Genomic DNA, 27902 nt, shown 5'->3' with positions numbered 1-27902 from the left:
AGTTATTTAATGTGCGTATGTAATGACACGCTTGATTGTCCACCTTGATGGAGACAGACTCGTGGATGTATCAATGCTGGTATTGGGTAATGTGGAACAGAGGCAATTTCAGTCGTATGTTGTCTCATGCAAAATGTCTTTATTGAGTCACTTTCTGTTGCAGCGACCACTTGCCTAGCCACACAAAATCATATCAAACGCAAAGCTCAAGGAAACCTAACTGGCATCGGGTTCTATCGCACGAGTGATTGTGGATATGTAAAGATTTGTTTTCCTGTCTCAGAAACACAAAAAGTATTTCCCATTTAACAAGATTGAGTTTGGCGTCATAATGCGTGCACGTGGCCATCGGAGCTGCGAGGGAAAGACAAGAAACTAAACACAAAAAGCAGTTCTAAAGAAATTAGTTTTCAATCTAGGTTTAAAAGCGAATTGCTCCAGTGGCTTCCTAATATCGGAACGAAGAGCGTTCCAGGTCGGTCGCAGAGACGCATCTGAAAGCCACGCGATGCGGTGACCGTCTTTGTTTGATGGCTCTAGCCAAAAGCCGCTGCGAGGATGGCTGGAGTTCGCGTGATGGTTTATGCTCCTTGACGAGATCAGCAAAGTAATGTGGTTCATTTGTGGCAAGAACTTTGTGTGTAATGAATGCGACCTTTGAATGTATTCGTTCAGCATAGGCCTCGGCAAGGTAAAAGGTAAAAACAACAAGCCTACCTTTACCCTACCTTTTACTCTTACCCCATACAAATTCCCCGATTACAGGGTAATTACTGGGGAACTACACATGAAAAAGGTTTACAACCGGTAAATTCTAGGTAGAGCGCTTTATTCATATAGAATACTCTCAATGATTCCAATTTTAAATAGAGGCCACGGACTGCGCCACGGAGCTTTTAGCGAGCGGTAAACAAGGTATTTACCGGGTAATACTTCGCGTTACCTTTACCCTACCGGGTAATTCTTCCGCGCTACCTTTACCCTACCCTTTACCGTACCCCTTGGCATGTCGACACCTTTACCCTTTTACCCGGTAAAAAGGGTAAATTACCTTACCTTGCCGAGGCCTAGTTCGGCAACCTCAGCAAGCTCCATAATCCTTGTCATACCACAATGCTGTACGTACTGACATGTGGCAACCAAACCCAGGAACAATACAGGTGTGATGAGTGGAGAGGGTTGATGCATGACAGTAACTCATCTGAAAACATGACTCAACGTGCACACTCACCCCCGGGGTTGAAAATAAAAGCAGTGGGTGCGTCTTCCATTGTGAGCCACATAATTGTTTGAGTTAGAAAATACAAGACACCCAAGTTCATGAGTGTGAATTGGACTCCTGGCATCGCCGTGGCCCCGAATGAAGACGTCTTTTGGGACCTGCACCTGTGCTTATTACCTCCTTGGGGAGGGGGGGGGGGCAGAGGATAGCCACTGTTAGTCAGCTGGTCACTCATATTTTCACAAGCGTTAATTTGCTGTATTTACAAGTATTGTGAAGAACGTTATTTTTCCTGCGACTCCTATAAGAAAAAAAAGTGAAAATTAATAGGTAATAATATACACCGTACACACACGTGCGATCTAAACTGATACAAAATGCGAACTATGATGTGTAACACCGGGTCTCCCATTGAAAGCGCTTTTCACCACGCCCTCTATGAACGTGGCGATGCCTCCTGACCTCTTCGCCTGTTTGTGATGACCTCGCGCCTTTGTTGTTTATCTGGATGAGTTAAATTTACAAATAGCAATCAATTCACCAATTAGGGGGAGGTGGGGGGGCATCTAAAGGTAATGGCACTCGTCAACAATACAAATTTTCCCACACAGCAGCGAGAATCATCTCTTATAATTTTACCTCCAACATTACACACGCTTCGTCACAGCCTGTATCACTGGTCGAGCATGAGGCCCGACATTTTTGAAACAGGTCCAAAAAATGACCGATTTTCACAAATGCTTCGAGAAGCTGAAACCGGGACTGTCCCGGCCAAACCGCGACGTTTGACAGCTTTAGAACTATGTCACCGTATTCTACAATCGTACAAATTGCCAAAGTCGCACATCGTTCACATGTTTTGTCGGTGAAGATCACTCGGGGCAATTTCCCTGACATTGGCCCCGAGTGTCCCAGTGCACAGGAATGCCTCGGTTTACATCGGGGATGCGTTCCTAAAAGGTGCGAGGACGAATATTGAAACGACGTACATCGAATGAATTTACAGGGTAGGTGGAGGCAAAGACCGAGAGGCGACGGATATATGAGAAAGGATGGATGATGCTGTCAGCGACGTATATATGGGTTGAGGCGACGCAAATTAGATAATGGTATTACTATTTTGCGACAAATGAACCTTATGGCGGGACCCCGGGGTTCCGAATAAACGGAAGTCAAAATCGTAATTAATAACTTTACTTTTGGCGACTCCGTCCCACCGCGCACATAAACGCCGCGACCCACCTGGCGCGGATCATTCTGTTGTCGTGTCATGTCCAAGCGCAGCGGCGAGGACGAATGCGCAGAAGAAACAAAACTTTGAAACCTTGATTAGCGCATCGCGTAGAGCTCGTCGAAAGGAATAGATTGCCGTGTCGTTCGCCTTCAACAGACATAAAATGACGTCGCAAGGCAGTTAATGCGAGAGCCGGGGGCTTACGGGACCCTGGGGTCCCCGACATAAGATTCAAATGAACCACAATACCTCGCTGATCTCGTCAAGGAGTATAACCCATTACCCGAACTCCGGTCATCATCACAGCAGCGGCTTTTGGCTGGCCATCGTACAAAGACGGTCACTACATCGCGGGCTTTCAAATGTGCTTCTGTGACCGTTTGGAATGCTCTTCCTTCCGATATTAGGAAGCCACTGGAGCTAGGCACTTTTAAATCTAGATTGAAAACTCATTTATTTAGAACAGTTTTTTTGGGTTTAGTTTGTTGTCCTTCCCCCGCACCTCTGATTATCACGGTTGGATATGAACGGTGCAAAAGAAATTCAATATATATGCGTACAAGATAGTGACGACGAGATTTCGCTAAACGACGTACAAAAGAGGGGGAGGTGTAAATCGGGGTATTAACTGCAGTGTGTCCTTCAGGCTTTAGCCGAGCGTAACAGAGGCAGCTCAGAGGGTGGGCTCTGATGGAAGTGGATGGGCAAATCTGCCGACTGGGGTGACGTTAGGTGGCGCCAGCGCTGTGGTGCACACAACCACGCAGAGACACAAACACACGCGGCTCAATTAATACGGGCAACATTATTATCGGAGCAACTTCAAACGTGTTGTGCTCGTTCATTTTTGTTTTAAAAACGTGGCCTGTTAATACAACACATGAATACACGGCACGTGAACAGAGACACACACAACGTTCGTAAATAACAAAATAATACAAAGCTTAGTAATGCATGGCTTGCAGGTTAAGGCAAGCCCATAATTTTCCCCTTACAACAAAACGTTGCTGAATAATTTTGGCCTAGGATGCCTGATAGGCTGATGAACTCAATCATTTCATTTTTTACACGCTTTCATTTAACTCACTGCCTGTTGTTGTTGTATCCTCAAATCTTGTAACTCAATTTTAGCCCACTTCCCAATGTGGTATCGACTGCAAACTTGGTATACTTATGTCATACTGATGACAATACTATATTCTATCATAAAAAATCTATATATTTTTTAACATTCTTTTTTATATGTTATGTTTCGGCTTGGGTCTAATTGTCCACGATCAACTGACGTTGGCTGTAATTGGCCACGGTCCCTTACGATATGGCAAGCTTCGAGGCCACTTCCTGGAGTCGTGGAGTTCTTCCATTACTAGTACATTTAATAAAAGCGTGTTTAAAAACAAGTTTTTTAAAAATATAACTTTTTTTCCGACAGACGGCTCTCCACCTTGAGCCCACAGGTGCCTCTCACCTGGGCGAGGCTGCCCCTGGCCCTGAGGAGTTTGAAGAGCGCCACAGCCGGGATGCACAGCATGGAGGAGAGTGCCATCAGCCAGCCCAGGGCCTCGGCCCAGCGTGGGTACACGTAGCGGTCGTTGTACGTGAGCCGCTCGTAGTGCACCAGGTGGAACAAGAAGATACCCTAACCACAAAGACAAAGGCCCCCCGTATAGCCTTAACAGTATGTTGGGGCAAGTGCTGTTAGTGAACACCTATGAAGGCCGGTACGGTACACGAGGGGGGTGGGTGGCCAGCTCCATGCCCGACCACCTTTGTCTCCCCAGTGGCGATGTTCACTACACACCGCATCAGGAACTCATTTGAGGTTAATTCAACCGAAGGGAGGCCCAGGACCGGTTCAGATAATCGTCACTGTTGTCCATGAGCGTGAATCGAACTTGGGTCACCGGGTTCATAGCGCAGGGCGCTAACCACGACACTACCGCTCCCCTATACGATACTTTAGCACCTATGAAGGCCGGCACAGCACACAAAGGGGGTGGGTGGCCAATAGCATACCCGGCACACACACACAACAATGCAGAGGTTGTGGTGTCATAACCAAAGCCACAACCCATCCTCCGGCAACAAGACGAGGCGGAGGAGCAGGAGCTTCCATCTGCCAGCTGATACAGCAGAACAATATTATATTGGGGAGGCAGTGCGGCATGTGAGAGTAAGTTAGTGATATCATTCAGAAGCTCTGCTATGCATGCTCTGTATTCATAGCCTACACAGCGGTTATGCACCTAAACTATTAAAACAAACTAAACGATTCAATCTTGATTTGAAGCTTTCGTGGCTGTAAGAATCCATACTCTTTGGTTCTTTCGGTAAAGTCACGTAGGTATAAAATAAAATAAATCATGACGTTTCGGGCGCAACACAAGCGTCCGTCATCAGGTGGGAAAAGCTTTTCTGCGCCCGAAACTTCGTGATTTATTTTATTTTATACCTACGTGACTTTACCGAAAGAACCAACGATTGTTATTAAATCCTTTATATTAAGTTCGCTTGCTTGCTTGCGTGCTTGCTTGCTTGCGTGCTTGCTTGCTTGCTTAGGACCGTGCAAATCTTTCGCTCGTTTTTTAACCCACTTCCCGTGATCCAATCGAGCTGACATTTTCCACACAGACTCGTTGTGTGTGACAATTAATTTTCTTGAAATTTTTTTTCCAAAATGTAACACTGTTTAGGGAAAACAAATTAAATATTTAATTACCAATTGCTTAATACTGGCAGACAATCATCTGACCCATAGGTGGCAGCCATCTCAAGCCAGAGGACGAGAAGACTCTAGCCGCCACGCATATAAAGGATTTATAGTGAAAAACTTTGTTTTTACGGGTTTACTTGTTTTACCAGGTAAGGCCCACTGAGCTATGCAGCTCTTTTTCAGAAGCGACCTGACCACAAATGATAGCTCAACGAAGCGGCTTCTCACGTGGACATTTATAACAGCCAAATACTCTAAACGCGTGATGTTGATTCCAAATTATGGGGGGGAAAAAACCAAAGGACCCGCAGAAAAATCCACGACTGACACCTAGCCTGGCACTTTTTGTTTTATCACGGGCGACATCGCCGTGGGTTGACGGTGGAGGGCGGCCGCTGTGGTGCATACCAAGCACACGGCAGGGCTGAGCACGCTCCAGCACCACCGCACCCATGCGTGCGGACGGAACCCGAGCATCGCCGTCAGGTCCTGCATGAACCGATTGGCTCCTGCACTCAACGGCAACAGCGACAACAACGGCATCATGCCTGCAGCGATGTTCCGACATACGATGTCTCGGCAGCAGAGTCCAGCGTTTGCTTGTCTTGAATCAATGCCGCTGAACTTATGTGCCTCCAAGAAAGGCCGTGCGGTCGATGGGTTGCGTAAGAAACGCTCTTTCATTATTTACGTGGAGAGTCGGATATGAGATGGAGGCTGATAATCCGCTCATCCGTTTTGTTATTGATGTTCTCCACAACGACGGTGATGATAATTGAGAGCTGTGCGTGGACAGGTGAGTGAGGAGTGGACGATGGAGTGGGTTGCCCGAGCGAGCCTGTTCTACCGTAAACCCAAGCCACAGCGATGCACTCCCAGCCCACGAGCCACAACATGGAGATGCCGCTGGACGCGTAGTTGTCAAACAGCTGGAACACGTACACGCCGCCCTGCAACACAAGCAGCAATCGCCGTCAGAGTCACGTGGAGGGCTGAGTTCGTTAACTTCAGAAAGGAGATGAAACTGAATCCATCGGTCTATAGGCATTTTTTGATTTAAAGCGTTCATGACTGCAGGGATTCATATTCTTGGTTCTTTCGGTAAAGTCACGTATAGGCATTTTTCTAGATCAGGGGTGGCCAACCTGGAACAGACACAGAGCTAAAACGTACCCATGAGTTCTGCAAAGAGCCAGGTGTTTAAACAAGTGTGTGTGTATATTAACAGTTTTCGGCACACCATAGGAGACATTCATTATTCTTTGCCACTGTGATAGCGCGTTCTACGTCATGCCCCTCAATAGAGCTGCACGTGGTGGATTAAAGAGCCACACGTGTTGGATTAAAGAGTCACACATGTTGGATTAAAGAGTCACACGTGGTGGATTAAAGAGTCACACGTGGTGGATTAAAGAGTCACACGTGGTGGGTTAAAGAGCCACACGTGGTGGGTTAAAGAGCCACACGTGGTGGATTAAAGAGTCACGCGTGGTGGATTAAAGAGTCACACGTGGTGGATTAAAGAGTCACACGTGGTGGATTAAAGAGTCACACGTGGTGGATTAAAGAGCCACACGTGGTGGATTAAAGAGTCACACGTGGTGGATTAAAGAGTCACACGTGGTGGATTAAAGAGGCGCACGTGGTGGATTAAAGAGTCACACGTGGTGGGTTAAAGAACCACACGTGGTGGATTAAAGAGTCACACGTGGTGGATTAAAGAGGCGCACGTGGTGGATTAAAGAGTCACACGTGGTGGATTAAAGAGTCACACGTGGTGGATTAAAGAGCCACACGTGGTGGATTAAAGAGCCACATGTGGTGGATTAAAGAGTCACACGTGGTGGATTAAAGAGCCACACGTGGTGGATTAAAGAGCCACACGTGGTGGATTAAAGAGCCACACGTGGTGGATTAAAGAGCCACACGTGGTGGATTAAAGAGCCACACGTGTTGGATTAAAGAAGTGTACGTGTTGGATTAAAGAGCTGCATGCGGCTCGGAAGACGCCAGTTGGCCACCGCTGTTCTAGATTAACGTTACCTGAGAGAATTTACTTATCAGGCGAGGCGAGTACATTCATCGTTTTAATTTGATCAGGTCTCATCCAGCAAGGTGCAGTATAATTGTACGATGAGGTTGCAAATAAAGTACAGTATTGCACAATTGTCTATCTTAGTGTTGCTTGAAGTGAAGTGTGGAGTTCCACAGGGGTTTAATCCTCCGTCCAATTATCTTCAGTGTCTGCATTCTCTCTGATTATTTTTAGCACATATAATCTTGGACTGTCACTCTCGTGCCGCTGATACTCCAAAAAAACCTCAACACATTCGTTCATACGCGTTTTATTACTGAAGGGTTTGTCCACTACTCAATAGCTACTAATAAGTAATTATAATCTATGTGCCAAGATAAAAACGTCGTCATTAAACATTTTAATAATGTAATTCTTATCAGACCCCATGGTGCAAAATGCAAGATCCAATTCTTGTTATCCACTCTATCTCTCAGGCTTCTCTATCCACTTCCATTGGTTTCAAACAGAGGTCACAACCGGGTACCCGATACCTGTACCCGTACCCGGGTAGGCCGTGAGTCACTGGTGAGTAACCGTTTGTCACTCATTTCGGGTAGGGTACGGTTAGGGAACGGGTACCCGTACCCGGCCGGGTACGGATACGGGTACCCATTTGCGACCCTGGTGCGGCCGGGTACGAGTACGGGTAAGGAATCAAAACCCGTTTGCGACCTCTGGTTTCAAACGAGACACAATATTGTATAGAAAGCACACAGCCTGTGTTTACATGCAAGCAAAACAACCCGTCAACATTTCCTAAATAAATGCATTATGGTCCTCAGGAAATGCTGATGGTTATATTTTGCTCTTGCACATTTTTGGTTTTACAGCCCACGCTACGATTCTGTTACGGTGGGTTCTTCCGATCATTAACAGATTTGATGAGAAGGGGCCGTTGGCAGAAATGCCACCCATTTTATATTTTTATCCTTGTAAGGCCACACTGTTAGTGATCCATGTGTCGAGTTTTTTTTATGCGCTTGTGCTTCTGTACCACTGCCAGCGCAGCAGCAGCAGATAATTCGTTCAATAATGAACATCATCATTAATAATAACAAAATGATCATATCTTAGCCACAGACTGGGTGAAAAACACCAAGTGATGATGTCACGTTGGCAATGTTAAAAAGGTTCCCTGATGTTTCCCTGGCAGAGCATTTAGCTGGTTTAGTGGAAGTAATGGCATCATTCTTAGCAACAGTTTTTACGAAACAGAGAGTTATGATCTTGCTATGACTACACTATTTGCATTGACTTACAATGTTTTCTCTTATGGATTTTTTGCCCGCCAGACTTACAACTAATCTTAATCGAATGTTCTATACCCACATTATCTCTGTTCTAAGGTATAACTGCTCTGTTATCAGGTGCAACCACGCTTTTTATAACATGTGGGTATCCAAGCACAGATCTGGGGCCAGAGTACAGAAAGTTCACTTAAAGAGTTGTCATAAAATGTTGAGATGTTGGTTCATAATTTATTTAGTTATTGGTTCGATTACTTTAATGCTTTGTTTATTGGCCTTTCCGATTTGACAGATGAGGCAGCTCCAACTGGTTAAGAAAGCTGCAGGTGCCCAGTCAACAGCGTGCAACATTGACCCAATGTTAGCATATAGTAGGAATTGTTGGGCCAACGTTGGCTCAACATCACTGGCGGAGCCAGTGGGGGGGGCGGTGGGGTGGCACGTGCCCCCCCAATGATCCGATTTAAATCCCTAATTTCGATCGGATCATTGGGGTTTATTAGTAATAAATCGCCATTTTGCGACCCCCACTGCCACTGTGTCGCATATTGTTGCGTGCCAGGGACTATATGAGATGATAGGACAATAGTCTGAGTCCAGACTATATAATAAGTAACAGTAAAGCAGTTATAAGTGACTCACAGAACTGTGCACAGTTACGTATACAGTACACGACTTCCCTGAAGGCGACTTCCCTTCAGCGAGCGTGATGCCGATCACACACGGTTCGAATTCGAGCTTCGATCGATGGCTGTGTCATCGTGGCACACGCGTCAAATAAAAAGCAAGGGACAAGTCCTTGCTTACTCACAACTCCTATCATTTTTTATTGCTAGAGGGGTTGCCCCCTCTACCTGAAAATCCTGGCTCCGCCATTGCTCAACATTCCATGTAAACTAAAATAAACTTTTAAATTATCTTTTATTTTACCAGGTAAGACCCCACTGAGCTGTATAGCTCTTTTTCAGAAGCGACCTGGTCACACTGGTCACAAATGATAACTCAACGAAGTGGCTTATAATCACAAGGAAATCTATATCAGCCAAATACTCTAAATGCATATTGATTCTAAATGTGGAGGGAAAAACCAGAGGACCCGGAGAAAAATCCATGCGACCACCGGGAGAGAGAACATGCAAACTCCAAATATACAGATCAAACCCACGACCTTCTGTATACCAGACAAGGTAGTTAACATCTCGCCACCGCGGCGCACATGTTTACTGGGTAAAGTGCTTACTCACATACACACACATCATGGACAACACAGTATTCCAGTTTTTACATCAATACAGTGGCTTCCTGGCCATTCAGAGTCTTGAGCCCTCACTCACAGGATCGCTTGTGACACCATTTGCTCTTAAGTTGCACGTTGAGATCAGTGAATATTGAACTTTGGGTGGTTCCTAAAAGTCTTTAACATCACGAGACACAAGGGCGTTTGGTTGCTATGCTCCTTAGTAATCATCAAACAATGGGCCAACAGTATGTGGTCAGAAACCTTGGACCAACGTTGCCCCAACGTTCTATATTTACTAGGTCTCTGCCTCTGTTACTCTATCCCAAGTGTAATCGGGGGATGCTAGAACGATCAAATATTTGGTGTAGAATGTTAAAATAAATTTGATTGCGTTGTTTATTTTATTAGCTTTATTTATTGATCAATTACTCTGAATCTTTATTTATTTATTGCAAATAACCTTTGGGTGGCAATGCTTGTTTCTACAGGCCAAATAAAATGTTGCCACCAACACATTTCTGGAAAAGAAATTACTTCCTCAAATTTTTTTTTATCTTCAATTAAGAGTCAATGAGTGTTATTTGCTGGCCCAACTCCAGGCCATAAAAAATGGCGGCCAATATACCTGCGTCACCATGGTGATGGAGAGAAGGAAGCTGACAAGGCAACACAGGCCCGTGAAGACCTCCCTTCGCATCTTGCCGCTCAGCTGGGATGGGAAGATGTCCATGACCCCTGTCACGAACCCCTCCATCCCAGCAAACTGAAGCATAGTGAGATGAGAGACAGAATAAATGTCAGTGAACATGGAACGATGCAGTTCAGAATTTAGCAATTATGTAACGGTAAAAGACTTTGAGTGTCACTCTGGAATGGAAGAGAATACAATCCAGCAGAACATCTCGCTTCTAAAAGTAAACATAGGGAACATACCACCACTGTCATGATGATACTGCACTGGATCCCAATACATTTAACATCTCACCACCCAACTTCAAACAGCAGCTCAAGACTCTCACCTGGTTCAGGCTCTCACCTATTTAGGGTCTTACCTATCCAGACAATCACCTGGTCAGCCTCTCACCTGTTCAGGGTCTCAACTGTCCAGACAATAACCTGGTCAGCCTCTCACCTGTTCAGGGTCTCAACTGTCCAGACAATCACTTGGTCAGGCTCTCACATGTTCAGGGCCTCACCTGATCAGGCCCACACCTGTTCATGCTGGCATACAAGGGACTTTGAGCTCTGGCTCCACGCCTTCCAAGCTCTCGATCGAACAATTGCGTCCAATTCCCGACATATATGCCCACGTTATAAATTGTGTTGTTTATTATTATTATTATTACAGCCAGTGGTAACGCGTCGTTTGTGCAAGGGACACCTTGGGCATAGAAACTCACTTCACTGTCCACGCCGAGCAGGATGAGCATGATGAAGAGCAAAGCGGCCCAGACAGCGGGCACGGGCAGGAGCGAAATGGCGCGCGGGTAAACCACAAACACCAGCCCGGGTCCTGCGCAGACAGCCCCCCATGGCCCACGTGACACAATTACACACGTGGCTGTGAAGGAGATCTCCGTGTAATCGCTTGATAGATAAGGCTTGAATGAATTGCCCTGACCCTGGTTCTTTCACAATATTTTCGTGTGGGCCACATAATATAATTTGCATGTGATGGCAGGTCCCGTGACGTCATAGGGTTACGTGTAAAAAGAGACATTTTAATGACATATAGCCCGTACTTGTGACAACCAATCTGTACCTCTTACCTCCAGGTCTGTCATATCTTGTTTATATCATGTTCATCTCACTATTCATGTCTTGTCTACAGCTCTATTATCAATGTTACATATATTTCATCCCACTAATCTGTATTTCTTGTCTACAGTCATCTCATCTCTGTCTCCAATTTCTCTTCCCTCTCAGTAATCTGCATTATTGTCTCTGCACGACAAATCACTCGGTGGGTCACTCCAAGGCCACATAGGGGCCCACGGGCTGCCAGTTAAAGGTATCCCGCTAACCAGGCAATAACTCAAAAGAATGGACTCGGATGATGATCTGCATTAAGGTGGCCCATTTGTAAGGTAGTGTCGAGGAAATTGGATCTGTCTTCAGGGCCACTGGGGGATGACCAGGCCGCACCTGCTTCAGCAACGCTGGAAATGTCAACGCCTTGCTCCTGCGCCATGAAGCCCAGGAAGGAGAACACGACGAAGCCGGAGAAGAGGCTCGTGGCGCTGTTGATGAGCGTCAGCACGATGCTGTCCCTGAAGCCACCGCCGGGAAAACACGCGCACGCACACGTTGGTCGCCGTCATATGCTGTCGAGACCTTGTAAATGCAGCGCCGCAGGCCCCGGATGAGTCAGGCGATTCGGGCTCCGACACTGACCTTCAGGCCCAAACCAATCCCCCCATTCGTGCAGTGGATCCATCGAACGACACTTTTTTTGTGCCCCGTGGATGTCTCTTCATCATCATCGTCATCACGGTCCGTGGGCAGATGGCCCGTAGGTGCCCACTGCACATTTCGTCATTTGTTTCCACTGTCTTGTGCCGATATGCTCAAGTAGTGCACATTTTTCTGGCACCATTCTCTTATGCCGTCGTCAAACCATTCTCTGTTAGGTGTCTATTGGTGGAATCGTAATGACTGTGTTCGCACGCTAAGCCTGCAGCACTGGGTTATGGTCCTGTGGACCCTCAATTCCTCTGTCGGGGCACTATTGCCTGATAGTAGGAGACCTGTCTCAACCTTACCGGTAGCAGTTGTTGTGAAATTTGTTGTAGCTACCGAGAGCGGGCAGCACCCCAAGACCCACGCCATAGCAGTAGAACACCTGCGTGCTGGCCTGCACCCACACCTGTAGCACAGCGGCACACACGTTCACAGTGTGTGAAAAGGTCTAATTCAGTCATTTAGTCTAAAAGTGTCACACCTGTTTCATCCCAGTGTGCCCTTGTCATTTAGAAATGCATCAGACTCTAAAGACATGGACCGAGATACAATACTTAACCGTGTGACGGTGTATCAATGGGAACACCACAATCGTGAGTTGTTAACTACCTCTCCTAGTATACAGGAGGTCGTGGGTTCAATCCGAATCCAGACGCCTGTATATTTGGAGTTTGCGTGTCTCTCTCCCTGTGGTCGTGTGGAATTGTCTCCAGGTCCTCACGTTTTTCCCTCCACATTTAGAAACAACATGCGTTTAGAGTATCTGGCTGCTATATATTCCCATCTTTTCTTTTTCAGTTGTCCCTTCCATTTAAAAGCCAGTGTCAGGTTGTCACTAGGTTGTCACCTTCCCACAAAGAGCTCGTCGAGAGGAATAGATTGCCATATTGTTCACCTTCAACAGACATAAAATGACGTCGCAACGCAGTTTATGCTTGAGCCGGGGGCTTATGGGACCCCGGGGTCCCGCCATAAGGTTCAAATGAACCACAATACCTTGCTGATCTCGTCAGGAAGCATAAACCATCACGTGAACTCTGGTCATCCTCGCAGCAGCTTTTGGCCGGCCATCGAATGAAGATGGTCACCACATCGCACGCATTCAGATTCCCCTCTCACAGCTGTCTGGAACGCTCTTCCTTCCAATATTAGGAAGCCACTAGAGCTATGCACTTTTACATCTAGATTAAAAAGTCATTGCTGTTGAACTGCTTTTTGTGTTTAGTTTGTTGTCCTTCCCCCGCACCTCCGATTAGCACGGTTCACTACGTACGGTGCGAAAGAAGTTTAATATACACACACATACATACCAGCCGCTTACCTGCGGCGTGGAGAGCTTAGTCCAGTCTGGTTTGAGGTAGAAAGTTAAACCGTCCAGGGCGCCCGGCAGCGTGACTCCGCGTACTAGCAGCACCAGCAGCAGCACGTACGGCAGAGTGCCGGTCACGTAGACGACCTGAGGTCATGTGCACACAAAGACAAACGTCCTCCGTGTAGTCTTAACAGACCATCGGGGCAAGTGCTGTTGGCGAGCATCAGCGCCTAGGAAGGCCAGCACGGCACAGGTGGGTGAATGGCCAGCAGCATGCCAGAAAAAACGGAGGACCCCGAGAAAAATTCACGCTGCTATCGTCAGGGTTGGGATGGAACTCACGACCTCCTGCATACCAGGTGAGGGAGATAATATCTAACTTCTGTAGAAACTAAGAAACTCACTCCTCCATAATTGTTTTGTTTCCCTCGAAGGTATAAAAAGTTATCTCCTCTACTCACCTCACCGACTCCCACCAAATCCCAGTTTATCTCGGCCAATTCTGCTTCCAGTTCAGAATCAGAATCAGGTTTGACTCGCGAGGTTTGATTCACCCGACAGAGTCTCCGTGTTCTACGAAAGCGATGGTCAAATCCGAGTAGCGGTGGTGGCTCTGCACGCGGCCCGTAATCCAGCACTGTGGACGCAGCGAGCGTTTGTGGATCACCGCACAAATGTTGCGAAACTTCCCTCCCGTGGTCCTCGAGGATGAGCCATGCCCTGGATCGCCAGGAGAAGGCGGTACAGCTAAAATGTTGGCTCTGTGTGGGATAGAGTGTTTCCCTCCTCGCACGCGTGGGGGAAAACACTCATTAATTTGACAATAAGACCTGAACACAGTGTGTTCTCATATAACGCGGTAGTTGCGTTCCTGAAGAACACCGCGTATTGGAAAAACCGCGTTGTAATAAATAATATATAATACAAGGTCAAGCTGGGTAGTATCTAGAAACATCCAGCAGCATCCCACCTTATATGACACTATGCCGAGGCAGCTGTACAACTGCTTATTCCCACTCGCATGACGTAGTTCCATTCACTCGATTGCGTTATGTAAAATATGCATCCGCGTTATAAAAAATGTGTTCCCTAATACATTATGAAAACATGCGAACCGCTACAGGAGAACAGACTGTATAGAGAGGACTGCGGAGTTTGCACAATTGTTGGCTCATCGCGTGGCTGCCTTCTCTCTCCCCTGTGGTTCCTCGTCACGCTACCGAATCGTGATCTCTGTACGAGAGCGAGCGAATACATGTTCGGCAGCGGTAGCAGTGTTACAAGTTAAAATGATTAATTACAGTAAAACCTTGGATTGCGAGTAACTTGGTCTGCGAGTATTTTGCAAGACGAGCAAAATATTTAAATAAATATTAATTTGATAAACGAGCGATGTCTTGCAATACGAGTACTGCCGTACGTACAGTATACGCTTTGTCTGCCGAGCGTCACGTGATCACAACTGAGCCAATGGTTCTTCTCTCTCTCGCTGCGGGATTGTGGGTAATCGTCTCCCATGCTCAGTCTCAGTCGGCGTGCCTCACTCGTATAGTCAACATCCGTGCGAGCGTATACAGTATACTGTTTACTATAGCGTTGTGACCACGAGTATGTGCGTAAAGCATTTGTTTTATTTTGTGTCCAAGTGTAGTGACTGTTCTTTAGTAACTGTACTGCAAGTGAAAGTCGTCCTACACAATAATCCTCCTCTCCTTTCTCTCGTCTCCCTCACACCAGCCACGATTACATTTAATTAATAAATTTGATTACTTTATATTAAATTTAAATAATAAAAATATAAAAAATGATTTTGTATTAATAATTTTTATACGAGTACAGTATTTTTGTGTTGTGGAACGAATCATCTGAGTTTCCATGATTTCTTATGGGGAAATTCGTTTATATATACGAGTACTTTGGATTACGAACACGTTTCCGTAACGAATTATGCTCGCAATCCAAGGTTTTACTGTATTATTAAATCCAGAAGCCATTTTGTTTGTATCCATTGATTGTTTCCACTTCCTGCTCCTTCGCCAAAGCCAAACTGATGCCGTGGTTGGTCAGTTCAGAGCCACTGGGAACTGGTTTATGTGCAACAGTCATCGGGGTTATTTTACCGTACAGCATTCCCTCGTTAGTCACGAAATTGCTATCTGTGATTTTGGCTGTCTGCGAATCGCATCTGGAACACTACATGACTACTGCCATGAGAGAGAGAGAGCGATAAAGTGACGAGAGATAAAGTGACGAGAGATAAAGTGACGAGAGATAAAGTGAAGAGAGATAAAGTGAAGAGAGATAAAGCGACGAGAGATAAAGTGATGAGAGATAAAGTGACGAGAGATAAAGTGACGAGAGATAAAGTGATGAGAGATAAAGTGACGAGAGATAAAGTGACGAGAGATAAAGTGATGAGAGATAAAGTGACGAGAGATAAAGTGACGAGAGATAAAGTGACGAGAGATAAAGTGACGAGAGATAAAGTGATGCGAGAAGGTGAAGAGATAAAGTAATGAGATAAAGTGATCATGCGCAGCATCATGATAATTTAAGGTAAGTGAATTTATAAATTACTATTTCATACTGTAATATTTAATTATTAATGTGTATTGTAAAAAAAATGTCTTATGATAATTTTCATGTATTTAACGTCTTATTTGCGTATTTATTTGATGCAATTTATTCAAATCATATAATTACGTATCTGCCAAAATTTGCTATTCACGAGCTTGGTCTTGAAGCTCGTCCCTTCCCTTGAACGTCTCCTCCCCTCGTGCTCTCCCCTTTAATATCTCTCGAGCCCCCTTTCTCGAATGTTCCCTCACTATACTCTTTGGTTTTTTCGGTAAAGTCACGTAGGTGAAAGCAAAATAAAAAAAAATAAAACTGAATTAAATCACGACGTTTTGGAAGCAATACAAGCATTCGTCGTCAGGTGTGACCGCTCCAGCAACATTACTGTAGTGTATGAAGAGACACGTGTTTATATAGGGTACTAAGGGGGGGAGGAGCCAAGGGGTCGGGCGGAGGGGCATGCGGCAGGCCGTGTGGCGTCGCGGGCGGTTGGGCAGGGGATTAGCATGAGTTAAGCCGATAGATAACCATCTTTGTGATGCCAGGGTAGGGGAGGGTGAGTGTGGGTACTGTGACTGTACGACGAAAGTGGTGGGGGGGAAACGGGAGGCGGGGGAGAGTGGGATGGGGGGGAACCATTTTTTGTGTGCTAATGAAACACTGTTGTACATCAAAATGTCTTAGTGATGGTGGTATATGGATATAAGGCAGCTAAAGTTTGACTTGGTTGATGACATCCTTCCAATGATTGCTTAATTTGAAACCATCCTCTCGGTTGAAGTTGTGTCTGTTTGTATATCTGGATGGCTTCATGGACACATCTTTGGTAGTATCGAGACGGCTTGCAGAGTACTTTGGTATCGGAGAAAACAATATCATGAAAACCCGCTGTGTTGAAACAATGATCAGCTACGGCAGAAGAATTCGTCCTACCGTGTTTTAAATCTGACTTATGCACACATGCTTCCTTGTAAAAAGATTCCAGTTTTGTTGCCAGAAAAAAGGGGAAAACCCCTATTATTATTTTAAATAAACTTGCTGAACGGGCAAAAAAAAGAATGTATTAGGCAATGCTCATTTCCGCCACCCCCTTTGCACTCAGACTCAGTTGGTCTCGACCCAGATCTCTAGGTGACAGGCGGTGGGGGGGGGGCACATTTATGAATGGCCCCATTCGTTTCTTTACATTTCCAGCTCCCGAGTACGAACACGTACCTTGCCGGAGAACTTGATTCCTTTCCACACGCAGAAATAGACGACGATCCAGATGGCCAGCAGGCACAGCAACATCTCCCAGTTCACCGAGCCCAGGTCGTGCAAGCCCGTCGACATACGCAGCACGTTGCGCCTGCACATGTTCACAGATGGCACGTGTTCACACAGGCACGTGTTCACAGATGGCACGTGTTCACACTGGCACGTGTTCACACCGGCACGTGTTCACACATGACACGTGTTCACAGAGGCACGTGTTCACACATGGCACGTGTTCACACATGACACGTGTTCACAGAGGCACGTGTTCACACATGGCACGTTTTCACACATGGCACGTGTTCACACAGGCACGTGTTCACACCGGCACGTGTTCACAGATGGCAGGTGTTCACACCGGCACGTGTTCACCATTCGACAAAATGGTTGGTCCGACGCCTTCCTGACCCGGTGGCGTCGCATGGTTGGGAACAGGCTCGGGTCCAAGGAATTAAATTGTTCTATATTTGAAGCTTTCGTGACTGCAAGGATTCATACTCTTAGGTTTTTTCGGTAAAGTCACGTAGGTAAAAAATAATAAAATAAAATTATAATAAATGAAAATAAACCACGTAGGTGAAACATAATAATAAAATAATAAATGAAAATAATGTTATTAAATAAAAAATACATGGAAATACATCAATAATACATTTAATTATTTTCATTCTTTTTTACCTACGTGACTTTACCGAAAAAACAGAAGAGTATGACTTAAATGGTGCTCCGAGTAGAATATGTAATATTTTTAAAACTTTTTTTTAAACACGCTTTAATGAAATGTAACGTACTAGTAATGGAAGAACTCCACGACTCCAGGAAGTGGCCCCGAAGCTTGCCATAACGTAAGGGACCGTGGTCAATTACAGCCAACGTGAGTTTACTGTAGACAGTTAGACCCAAGCCGAAACATAACATATAAAAAATATTGTTTAAAAATATTTTTTATGATAGAATATGGTATTGTCATCAGTATGACATAAGTATACCAAGTTTGCAGTCGATACCACATTGGGAAGTGGCTTAAAATTGAGTTAAAAGATTTGAGTATACAACGACAACAGAGTGAGTTAATAGAAAGCGTATAATAATACACCACGTACATGGGGGTCCATTCCTAAACCTTAAAACAGTCAAATAACCTGAGCCCAGAACGGCAATAACCTGGCCAACCCCACCCCCCTCTCTCCCGAATAAATCCATTCCTCCCTCCATCCAACTGCTCTGATGAGTCCTGTAATAAAACTTGGGTATGTATGTACGTTGAACTTCTTTCGCACCGTACGTAGCCAACCGTGCTAATCAGAGAAGCGGTGGGTAGACAACAAAAAGCAGTTCTAAAAGATATAAGATTCAATCCTGGCTATTCAAAAGCACGTAGCTCCAGTGGCTTTCTAATATCGAACGAGCGTTCCAGACGGCCGCAGCAGCGCGTTTGAAAGCGCCGCGCGATGCGACGCTCCACTTACTCCCAGAACTCTGTCGTGGGTGAGCTCCTCTCGGGACAGACCGACTCTGCTGCCTTGCTCCCATTGCCGGCTTCCTGGCTCCGGGCGAGAGAGACGTTGCTCGCCGTGGCGTTGATCGGACACGACGAGTAGGTCTCGGAACAGGCGGCCGTCACCCACCAGCCCCGGCAGTGGGTCCAGGGCAGCTGAGCCGTGGTCAGGCTGTGCAGGAGGTAGTAGAGGGACCAGGCCAGGATCACGGCGTAGTAACTGCAGCTGAGGAAGATGATCACCATCGATGCCACGCCGATGCCTGAGTGGTTCAAACGTTAAGGCAAACAGCTCAGATCAGAATCAGATCAGAATATTTATTAATACTGGAGGAATCCGATGTGCTATTAAGCTCTTTTTCACAGATGTCCAGTTGGCGCGGGTAAGAACGTTACAACAACAAACAATACTAAAGCATGATAATAGTGCAAAGTACAAGAAAGGTCAACAAATCACACAAATACAAATCAAACTAAACCATCCCCATCCTACTAGGCAAAGCCCACTGAGGTGTTAACTTATTTTTCAGAAGCGACTTGCCCACAAATGATAGCTCAACAAAGTGGCCCATCATTTGGACATCTATAGCACCAAAATAATCTAAATAATCTTAATGCACGTTTCTAAAAGTGCAAGGGCAGTCACAGAGGGTTGGAGATTTGGTTTGCCCACCTGTACCTAACGACTGTAGATATTCACACAATCTCAACACACGCATTAATAACTCTGCCCTAAAGAGGAAAAAAAAGATCTATAATCGGTGACGTTTTGGGCTATAGCCCGTCTTCCTCACAGAGCGATAGGCCAGATAGATTTGAGTGAATAGGTGATGGAGACTGCAATATTACACCATGGGGCCCTGGTAACACGTTCCTTCGGAGTGGGCAGTTAGGAACTTGGTTGGACAGCGCATTTGTGCACGACAGACAGACAAATAATCCCTGGTGGAGAGTGTGGAACCTGTTGTTCCTACCTGTATAAGTGTAGTGTATCGTGTCGTGTATAGCGTAATGTGTAGGTTAAACGTTGAGTTTTATAAGGGCACCACGGGGTGACCAGCCCCTCCCCACCTAGTCCCACCCCTCGCACCCCCCACCCAGCCCCACCCTCCCCACCCAGCCCCTTCCCACCCAACCCAACCCCTCCCCACCCAGCCCCTCCCCACCCAGCCCCTCCCTCCCCACCCAGCCCCACCCCTCCCACCCCTCCCCATATGCACGACAGACAGACAAATAATCCCTGGTGGACAGTGTGGAACCTATTGTTCCTACCTGTGTAATGCGGGCGTAAACGGCCTAGCGGATATGACGTCACGGGGGGAGGGGTTAGGTCACGTGGGGGAGAGGGGTAAGCTCTTAAGGGAGAGAACCGGAAGAGAGACAGGAGAGTGTGGGAATAAAGACAGGGTGAGGCCACGCAGGGCAGAGGGAGGAGAGTGGCGAGATCGCCACGCGGTGAGACTCGGCACCGTCGGCCAGCGGTGACCGGGCACAGGAGGAACAGAGAGCAGCGGTGGAGCTGCGGTGTGAGCAGCTGAAGGACTGCACAAGGAAGCCTGCAGCGGAGCTGCAGCGGAGTGGGGAAAGGCTACGGGAGCGACGGCAGCTGTCGAGCTGCCAAGCGGAGAGGCTCTGAGCGAGGGCCGTGTGGGACAAGTGTAAAGAACCCAATAAAGGACAACGGAGACAGACACAGTGAAAGAGTCCTTTATTACACCTGTATTAATTTCATTTGAAATGTCTCTCAAATAAAAGTTTTTAAACTGGCATGTGGGCCATTAGAATGTCTAGAAACAGACACATTATTTAAAAGTACACAAAATATGAATGAACTAACTTGTATTAAAATTATCAACATATTCTGACATTACATCATGGGGACCCGTGTTGTGGTTTGGAATCGTCTTGGAGAAATAATTAATTGTCTACTTGGTGACTCATTCCTGGGCCAAGCATCTTACTTAGTATTATAATTGTTTCAAAATAAGCTTTCAAAGCTTCCACTGCACGAACACATTCCGACATTAGTATGGTTGGTTACGTACGGTGTGAAAGAAATTCAACATACATATATAATTAAAAAAAAGTAATAAGTAATATTTAAAAAAACTTTTTTAAACACGCTTATATGAAATGTACTCGTAATGGAAGAACTCCACGACTCCAGGAGGTGTCCCCGAAGCTTGTCATAACGTAGGGGACCGTGGCCAATTACAGCCAACGTCAGTTGACCGTGGACAATTAGACCCAAGCCGAAACATAACATATAAAAAAGAATGTTTAAAAATATATTTTTTTTTACAAAAGAATATAGTATTGTCATCAGTATGACATAAGTATACCAAGGTTGCAGTCTATACCACATTGGGGAGTGGGTTAAAATTAAGTTACAAGATTTGAGGATACAACAACGACAACAACAGCAACAGACAGAGTGAGTTAAATGAAAGCGTGTAAAAAAGAGAGACCTCAAAGCCGCTAATCTCAAGACTGTCACAAACACCACTGGCTTGCCGCCTAATAACCACAACTAAATATTGTAATCACCATCCGTGAAGACCTGCAGTTGTCAGAGGCAGAACATTCAGTAGTATCCAGTGGTCTAGGCCCTAGGGTATTACGTTGACTCGAGCATCCGAATCATTCCCTCGTTTTAATTATGAATATTCACATTGGACTCCACTGGAGGGACAGTTCACATTTAATGATTCGTTTATTTATCTTTGCCATCAGCAAATCAATCACTGTCCGGCAAATCGCAATCATTGCATCGCCGATAACAGACATAGGCCAACATTCACCAGGATTCCATCGTTATAAAAACCAGCCAGTAAACAAGGTTGCAGTGGCTGTCTGGCACAGATCCGTGTAGGCAGAAAAGACTCAGACAAACCGATGGTGACCTCGTTTTACCGTGAAGTTGGTCATGACTTCATAGCAAGCCACCAACGAGTAGTCAAACACACCGTACAATCAACAAACCTCATAATTCAAACCCATTGGACGGCAACCATCTATTTATTACAAAAGTTAACGCAAAGCCAACAATCCAGGTCATCCTCTAATGTGAGCGTGTAATCTCGCCGAACTAATCTCTATCTATTTGCTTAGGGGCCGTCCATAAATGACGTCACGCACCTAGGGGGGGGGGGTCAGACATTTGTGACGATGTGTGACGAGGGAGGGGGGGTGAGAAATGTGACGTCACATCAAAATGTGCAACTTTAAATAAATATAGATAACACGCTCTACTTAATTAAATAGACTTTTTAATACATCTTTTCTCCTACAACATCAGACTGCAGCGGCACATTAAAGCGATTTGAAGCATGTTTTTTGGGGGGGGGGGGGGCAGAGCTTTGTGACGTCATATTTGAGGGGCGGTCTGACTTTTTGTGACGCCGTGTGACGAAGGGGGGGGGGGTTAAAAATCGTTCAAAATCGCGTGACGTCATTTATGGACGGCCCCTTATCATCGTGCATGACTACATTTTTGTTTGTGCATTTCCAGCCTACAGTCAAAGACACCAAACCGTGCACTCCAGCTCTTTGAACACCTTGGATTTAGTGGTTCACAGCGTTTCCTTTCTTTTTTGACAGTGGACATCAGTTGTCTCCACGAATCGAGGCCGCAGGCGATACCCGTCTGGCGGGGGCCGTATGATGGACCCCCCCCCCCGACCACGCTGCCATTGAAAACGCCGTACCAGTGAAAAGTGGCGCGATCTTCCACGCTCCAATGCCACCCTGTTGAGTGAGCTGCCCCATCGCCACCTCCAAGAAGAAGAGGGGGATTCCGGTGCAGATCATGGTCAGGCCATACGGGACGAGGAAGGCTCCTGGCAGAGACGCGCAAAGACAGGAAGCACGGGGAGACGCGTGGATTTTGTTTATTTTTATTGCACGCTTTTATTTAACTCTGTCTGTCTGTTGTCGCTGTTGTATCCTCAAATCTTGTTACTCAATTTTAACCCACTTCCCAATGTGGTATCGACTGCAAACTTGGTAGACGTATGTCATACTGATGACAATACTGTATTCTATCATTAAAACAAAAATATTGAAACAATCTTTTTTATATGTTATGTTTCAGCTTGGCTCTAATTGTCCACGGTCAATTGACGTTGGCTGTAATTGGCCATGGTCCCTTACGTTATGGCAAGCTTCGGGGCCACTATCTGGAGTCGTGGAGTTCTTCCATTACTAGTACATTTCATTAAAGCGTGTTTTAATAAAAGTGTTTTAAAATATTATTTATTTACGGGGAATGACGCCCGCCTCTGTAAGCAATTAGTGCCCAGGTGAGGTCGTTAACATCTCGCCACTTTTACCATCTGCGCACTCGACATCCGTGGAGTCGACTACAGGGAAAATAAATAAAATATTATAAATAATATAAATAAAATAATAATTGTTCTAATTATTATACAAATAAAATAATCAATATAATAGTTATTATTATAGAATAATTTCTATTATTTTAGTATTATTATTTTATTTTTTACCTACGTGACTTTACCGAAAAAACCTAAGAGTATGAATCCTTGCAGTCACGAAAGCTTCACATCTAGAATCGACTACAGAAATCGAATGGAGGACACAGGCGCTCGATCGATTGTAAATTTTCCCCTGAAGACTGTTTGCTGATGATAGACTTGTTAATTTGAATCATCATTTATTCTCCAGCACCTTTCGCTCCAAGGACGCAGGGTGATTGCAACAAAAACCGAACGCGCAAAATAAACTTGTGAGTGAGTAGAGCATCAAAGGCACGACTTTGTGTCACAACTCTGTCGAAACAAAGAATAGCATTGCACAATGAGCATCAAAACACTGGTGATGAACACACTGTGAAAAATGTCGTAGATTCAACAGGAGCCAGTGATTAGCACGGTTGGCTACGTACGGTGCGAAATAAGTTTAACAAAGACAAAGATCCCCCGTGTAGCCTTAACAGACTGTTGGGGTAAGAGGGGGTGGGTGGCCAACACCACGCCCGACCACCTTTGTCTCCCTCACGGCGATGTTTTACACACCACACCATGCAGGGTTCTCATTCGAAGCTGAGTCGACCTAGGGGAGGCCCAGGACCGGTTGCAATATTCGTCACTGGTCTTGTCCGTGAGCGGGAATCGAACTGGGGTGGCCGGGTTCGCAGCGCGCTAACCGTTACTCCACTACAATATGGGACCTTTCTTGGCAGTATGAAAATATAACAATGGGTTTTCCCCTTTCTGGCAATAAAACAGTTGTGTAAAGATGTTAAAACACCAAACAGAATCCTTATTCAAGGAATCCTGTCTGCATTAACCGCACGTACTTGTGGTGAGCATGCAAACAAACAACCTGCTCTGATAATATAAGCATCGTCTTTTAAACTGATTGGTCCACACCATACGTTACTACACTCCCGCTCAAGCTCAACATACACAATACGAGTCAGAATATGTATTCATACAGGAGGAATCCGATGAGCCACACATCTCTTCTTTCACAGACGCCCACATCCACACGTACAACAGGCCACACAAGCTCACCGCCGCCGTTCTTGTAGCACAGGTAGGGGAAGCGCCAGACGTTTCCAAGACCCACACCGAAGGCCACCCCGGACATCAGGAAGTCCATCTTGTGGCGCCAGTTCTCCCTCGTAGGCAGCGCCCGTTCGGATGGCTCCTCCAGACCTCCCTCAGCCAATCTTCCTTCTGCGTTGTAGTCCACCGTAGCTGGTTGCTCCAAGCTCTTGGCGTGTGTCATTACGGCCGCGGTGTTGCACGCGGCCAACATTTATCCTGAGGTTCAACGAAAGAAAAACGAATTACAGACGCCATTAATTCAGCTGCGCCACGTGCTGTGAGTGAAGTGGCCATCACACAGCACACGGCTTCACATTGTGCTGGAGAACCAACCAACATCGCAAATTATCAAACAGCGCACACTTTACACGCAAAATTAATTCCACAGATAACCCTTCATTTGGCTTTCTCGACATTTTCGTTGTCCTGCTTGGGATGTCACTGTCCATTCAATTTCTTGGTTCTTTCGGTAAAGTCACGTAGAATGGAAATAATAAAATAATAAAATAAAACATAATAAAATAATTCTCACGACGTTTCGGCCACAACGCAAGCAGCCGTCCTCGGAGACAGCGTCTGAATGACGCTGTTTCCCCGACATACCTGGTCTTCACCTGAAGACGGCTGCTTGCGTTGTGGCCGAAACGTCGTGAGAATTATTTTATTATGTTTTATTTTATTATTTTATTATTTCCATTCTACGTGACTTTACCGAAAGAACCAAGAAGATGAATCCCTGCAGTCACGAAAGCTTTAAATCGAAAAATGTCCATTCATTGTTAAGATATGTTCACGTTAGACAATACCAAGTTTGCCTGGGATTGTTTTTTTTTAAGTTTGCCATTTTTTGACAAAACTGTCCTTTTAAGGCAGGTGAATATGCACGTGGATCACCGCACGAATGTTGTGAAACTCCCTTCCCGCGCGCGTCGAGGAGGTGCCAAGTGGACTAGTTGCCATCTGTTTCCATCTGTACGGGAATAGAGTGTTGTCCCCTCGCACTGGGCGTGGGTAGGTTCTGCAGATGCTCATGTTTCCTCTCGTATAATAGCAAACACGACTCATCATTAATTGGGCTGAAAACATCTTACAAATACAATACAGGACCCTTCCTGAGGATGAATCTCATGACTGTATGAGAAAGATAACTTAGTGAAGTCCATTTGCACAGATCCAGGCAGAGGCACTGACCATACATCAGATGTTTGGGTACTTAGGTAAAACAAACCCGACACAAAATATCTGTGGGACCTATATTCAAGTATCAAAGTATGCAAAAATGTATTTAAGAAAATTGTTTAACACCAAATAGATACCTTGCTACCTATTTTATTGCCAGAAAGGGTAACACCTATTTTTATTTTACATAATAACACAAGATGTTTAAACAGTTTAAAGTGACCATATTTATCACCATGCCCTTCTCTAACCTACCATGTTTTATGCTCTTTTCTGCCTTTCCTTCTCTGGCTGTCCCCTGCCCTGACTGTCTCTCTCGGCGTGTCTTTTGTTTCTTCCTCTCTCCTCGTCTCCACGCCCCGATCTGTTCGAGCCCAAGTCGTCGAGGTCCACTTCATTCCACCTTGCGATTAGGCACGGCTGGCCACGGCGCACGGGTGCGAAACAAGTTGAGCATACACACGTAAGGTGGACGCGTCTCAAAAAAGCGATTGCTCCAAATTCAAATGATTGGCGAATCGTTTCCAGCCGCTCGGCTCCACCCGAACCCTCTTTCACTGTCAGCCGCTCAGCGAGTGCCCAAATGGGTGCAGGAGGGCAGGATGGCCCCGTAAGTAATTGTCAAAAAAAATCAAGGCTGATATTCCTCCCAAAATTACCGACGTTCCATCAAAAAATGTGGAATAGTCACAAAATCTACACGAATCGAGGCCTGTGTGAGTGTATGTCTGTGTGTGCGTCGAGCTTCTTTCGTACCGCACTTAGTCAACCGTGCTAATCGGAGGTGCGAGGAGAGACAAGAGACTATACACAAAAGCGGTCCTAAATCAATTAATTTTCAATTTAGATTTCAAAGCGCACAGTTCCAGTAGTCTTCTGTTATAAGGAGGAGTGTAGCGTTGATCTCCATTCATCTGCCTGTTTCTTTTCGTGACTTTTCGCGTCCCTGTATCTCGATCGAGATGTCGTGAGCAAGCGCCGAGGTGGCGAGACGTTCACGACCTCGGCTGGTCTGCATGAGTTTGCATATCTCTCTCCCCAATTGTCGCGTGAATTTTTCTCAGAGTCCTATGGGTTTTTTTCCCTCCACATTTAGAATCTTCACGCATTTAAAGTACGCGGCTGCTATACATTTCCACGTGATGATAAACCATTGCGTTGAGCATTCCATTTGTGGCCAGCTCGCTTCTGAAAAAGAGCTTATATAGTTCAGAGGGCCTGACCTGGTAAAATCAATAAAATAATCTGGTCTCTTCGTGGTTCTCTCACCGTATCTCTCTGCGTATTTGCCTGCTGCGTCCGTCTCCCCATATCTCTCTCTTCATATCTCTGTGCATCTTCCTCTATATTTCTCTCTCCGTGTAATCCTTTTTTCCCATGCTGTTATTTTGTAGTGCATCTCTCTGTGTGTATGCATGTCTTGGTGTGCTTGTTCATCCGTGTGTGATTTTTTCCGTGTATTTGTGTCTGAGCATGTGTATATATATGTCATAAAATGTAGTTTTTTTGTGTGATCGTCATATGTTGTCCCTCTATATATGCGTATTTATGTCAGTTTAAACGTGTACTGTGAAAGTAGAGAGATGGTGCAATATTAATTAGACCTAACCCTAATTAAGCTAGTATTTTAAAAAAAGCATTTATAGCTGTTCGACTTTGGTTTAAAATGTGCATGCTCTCATATGCACCCCATCTCTCTCGAAGAGGAGGAAAGTAATGGAAAGTATATAATATAAAGCAATGGCTAAATGCCTGAATAGAAATTGAAACGATCAGCCATTCTAAAGTATAAACAAAAGTGGTCAACGATAATAACTTTCCAATACGGTAAATGTCACACTTCTCGAAACACGAGTGCCCAGTTGACTTACTGCGACTGTGCTGCGCCTCGCAATGAGAGTTCAAGAGGCACCAGGGCACGGAGGACAGCTTCAACTCTGTCGCAAAAACAAAAATACGTAGATTCTAGGAGTCCAACTCGCGCGCGATGAACTGGGTGGCCGAGGTGGGACGGTCGAGAGAAGGAGGGTGAGAGGAGGTGTTGGCTGACCTTGTTTATATATTCTCGCGCAAAACATATTTACATTTGACAATGAACGATGAGCTTCGTGGCCGTGTTCTAAACCCCTAGGGGGGGAGGGGGGTAGTGTGGCGTGTTAGTTCACGTCCTCGCAGAGGCCGGTGCCTGGATTGACCCGTCCACTCTACACACACTGCCACCTTTGTTACTCGGCGTCGTTTATTTGTGGCACAAATTCAAGGCATCCAAAGCGAAATTCCAAGATTACACTTGTTAAGGTGGTCACTAATTCTGTA

The 27902-nt window shown here is 45.6% G+C and overlaps 1 protein-coding gene across 1 annotated transcript; it reads right to left on the bottom strand.

Moving 5' to 3' along the window:
• Positions 1-127: 127 nt before the first annotated feature.
• LOC144731835 (sodium- and chloride-dependent creatine transporter 1-like) lies at positions 128-27526 on the bottom strand. Its single transcript, XM_078613110.1, has 14 exons — positions 27458-27526; positions 24372-24623; positions 22542-22673; positions 18806-19097; positions 17298-17430; positions 13515-13649; positions 12496-12599; positions 11879-12003; positions 11134-11246; positions 10359-10496; positions 6017-6119; positions 5578-5678; positions 3925-4095; positions 128-3200 (listed from the first exon to the last, which is right to left on the bottom strand). The coding sequence occupies exons 2-14, from the start codon at positions 24616-24618 to the stop codon at positions 3099-3101; spliced, it is 1896 nt and encodes a 631-aa protein (XP_078469236.1). The 5' UTR covers positions 24619-24623; positions 27458-27526; the 3' UTR covers positions 128-3098.
• Between the last annotated feature and the right edge of the window lie 376 nt (positions 27527-27902).

Source organism: Lampetra planeri, chromosome 40 (genome assembly GCF_965212315.1).
Source record: "Lampetra planeri chromosome 40, kcLamPlan1.2.h2, whole genome shotgun sequence".
NCBI lineage: Eukaryota > Metazoa > Chordata > Hyperoartia > Petromyzontiformes > Petromyzontidae > Lampetra > Lampetra planeri.
Note: the sequence above shows the minus strand (reverse complement) of the source record. Positions and strands in the feature narration are given on the sequence as shown.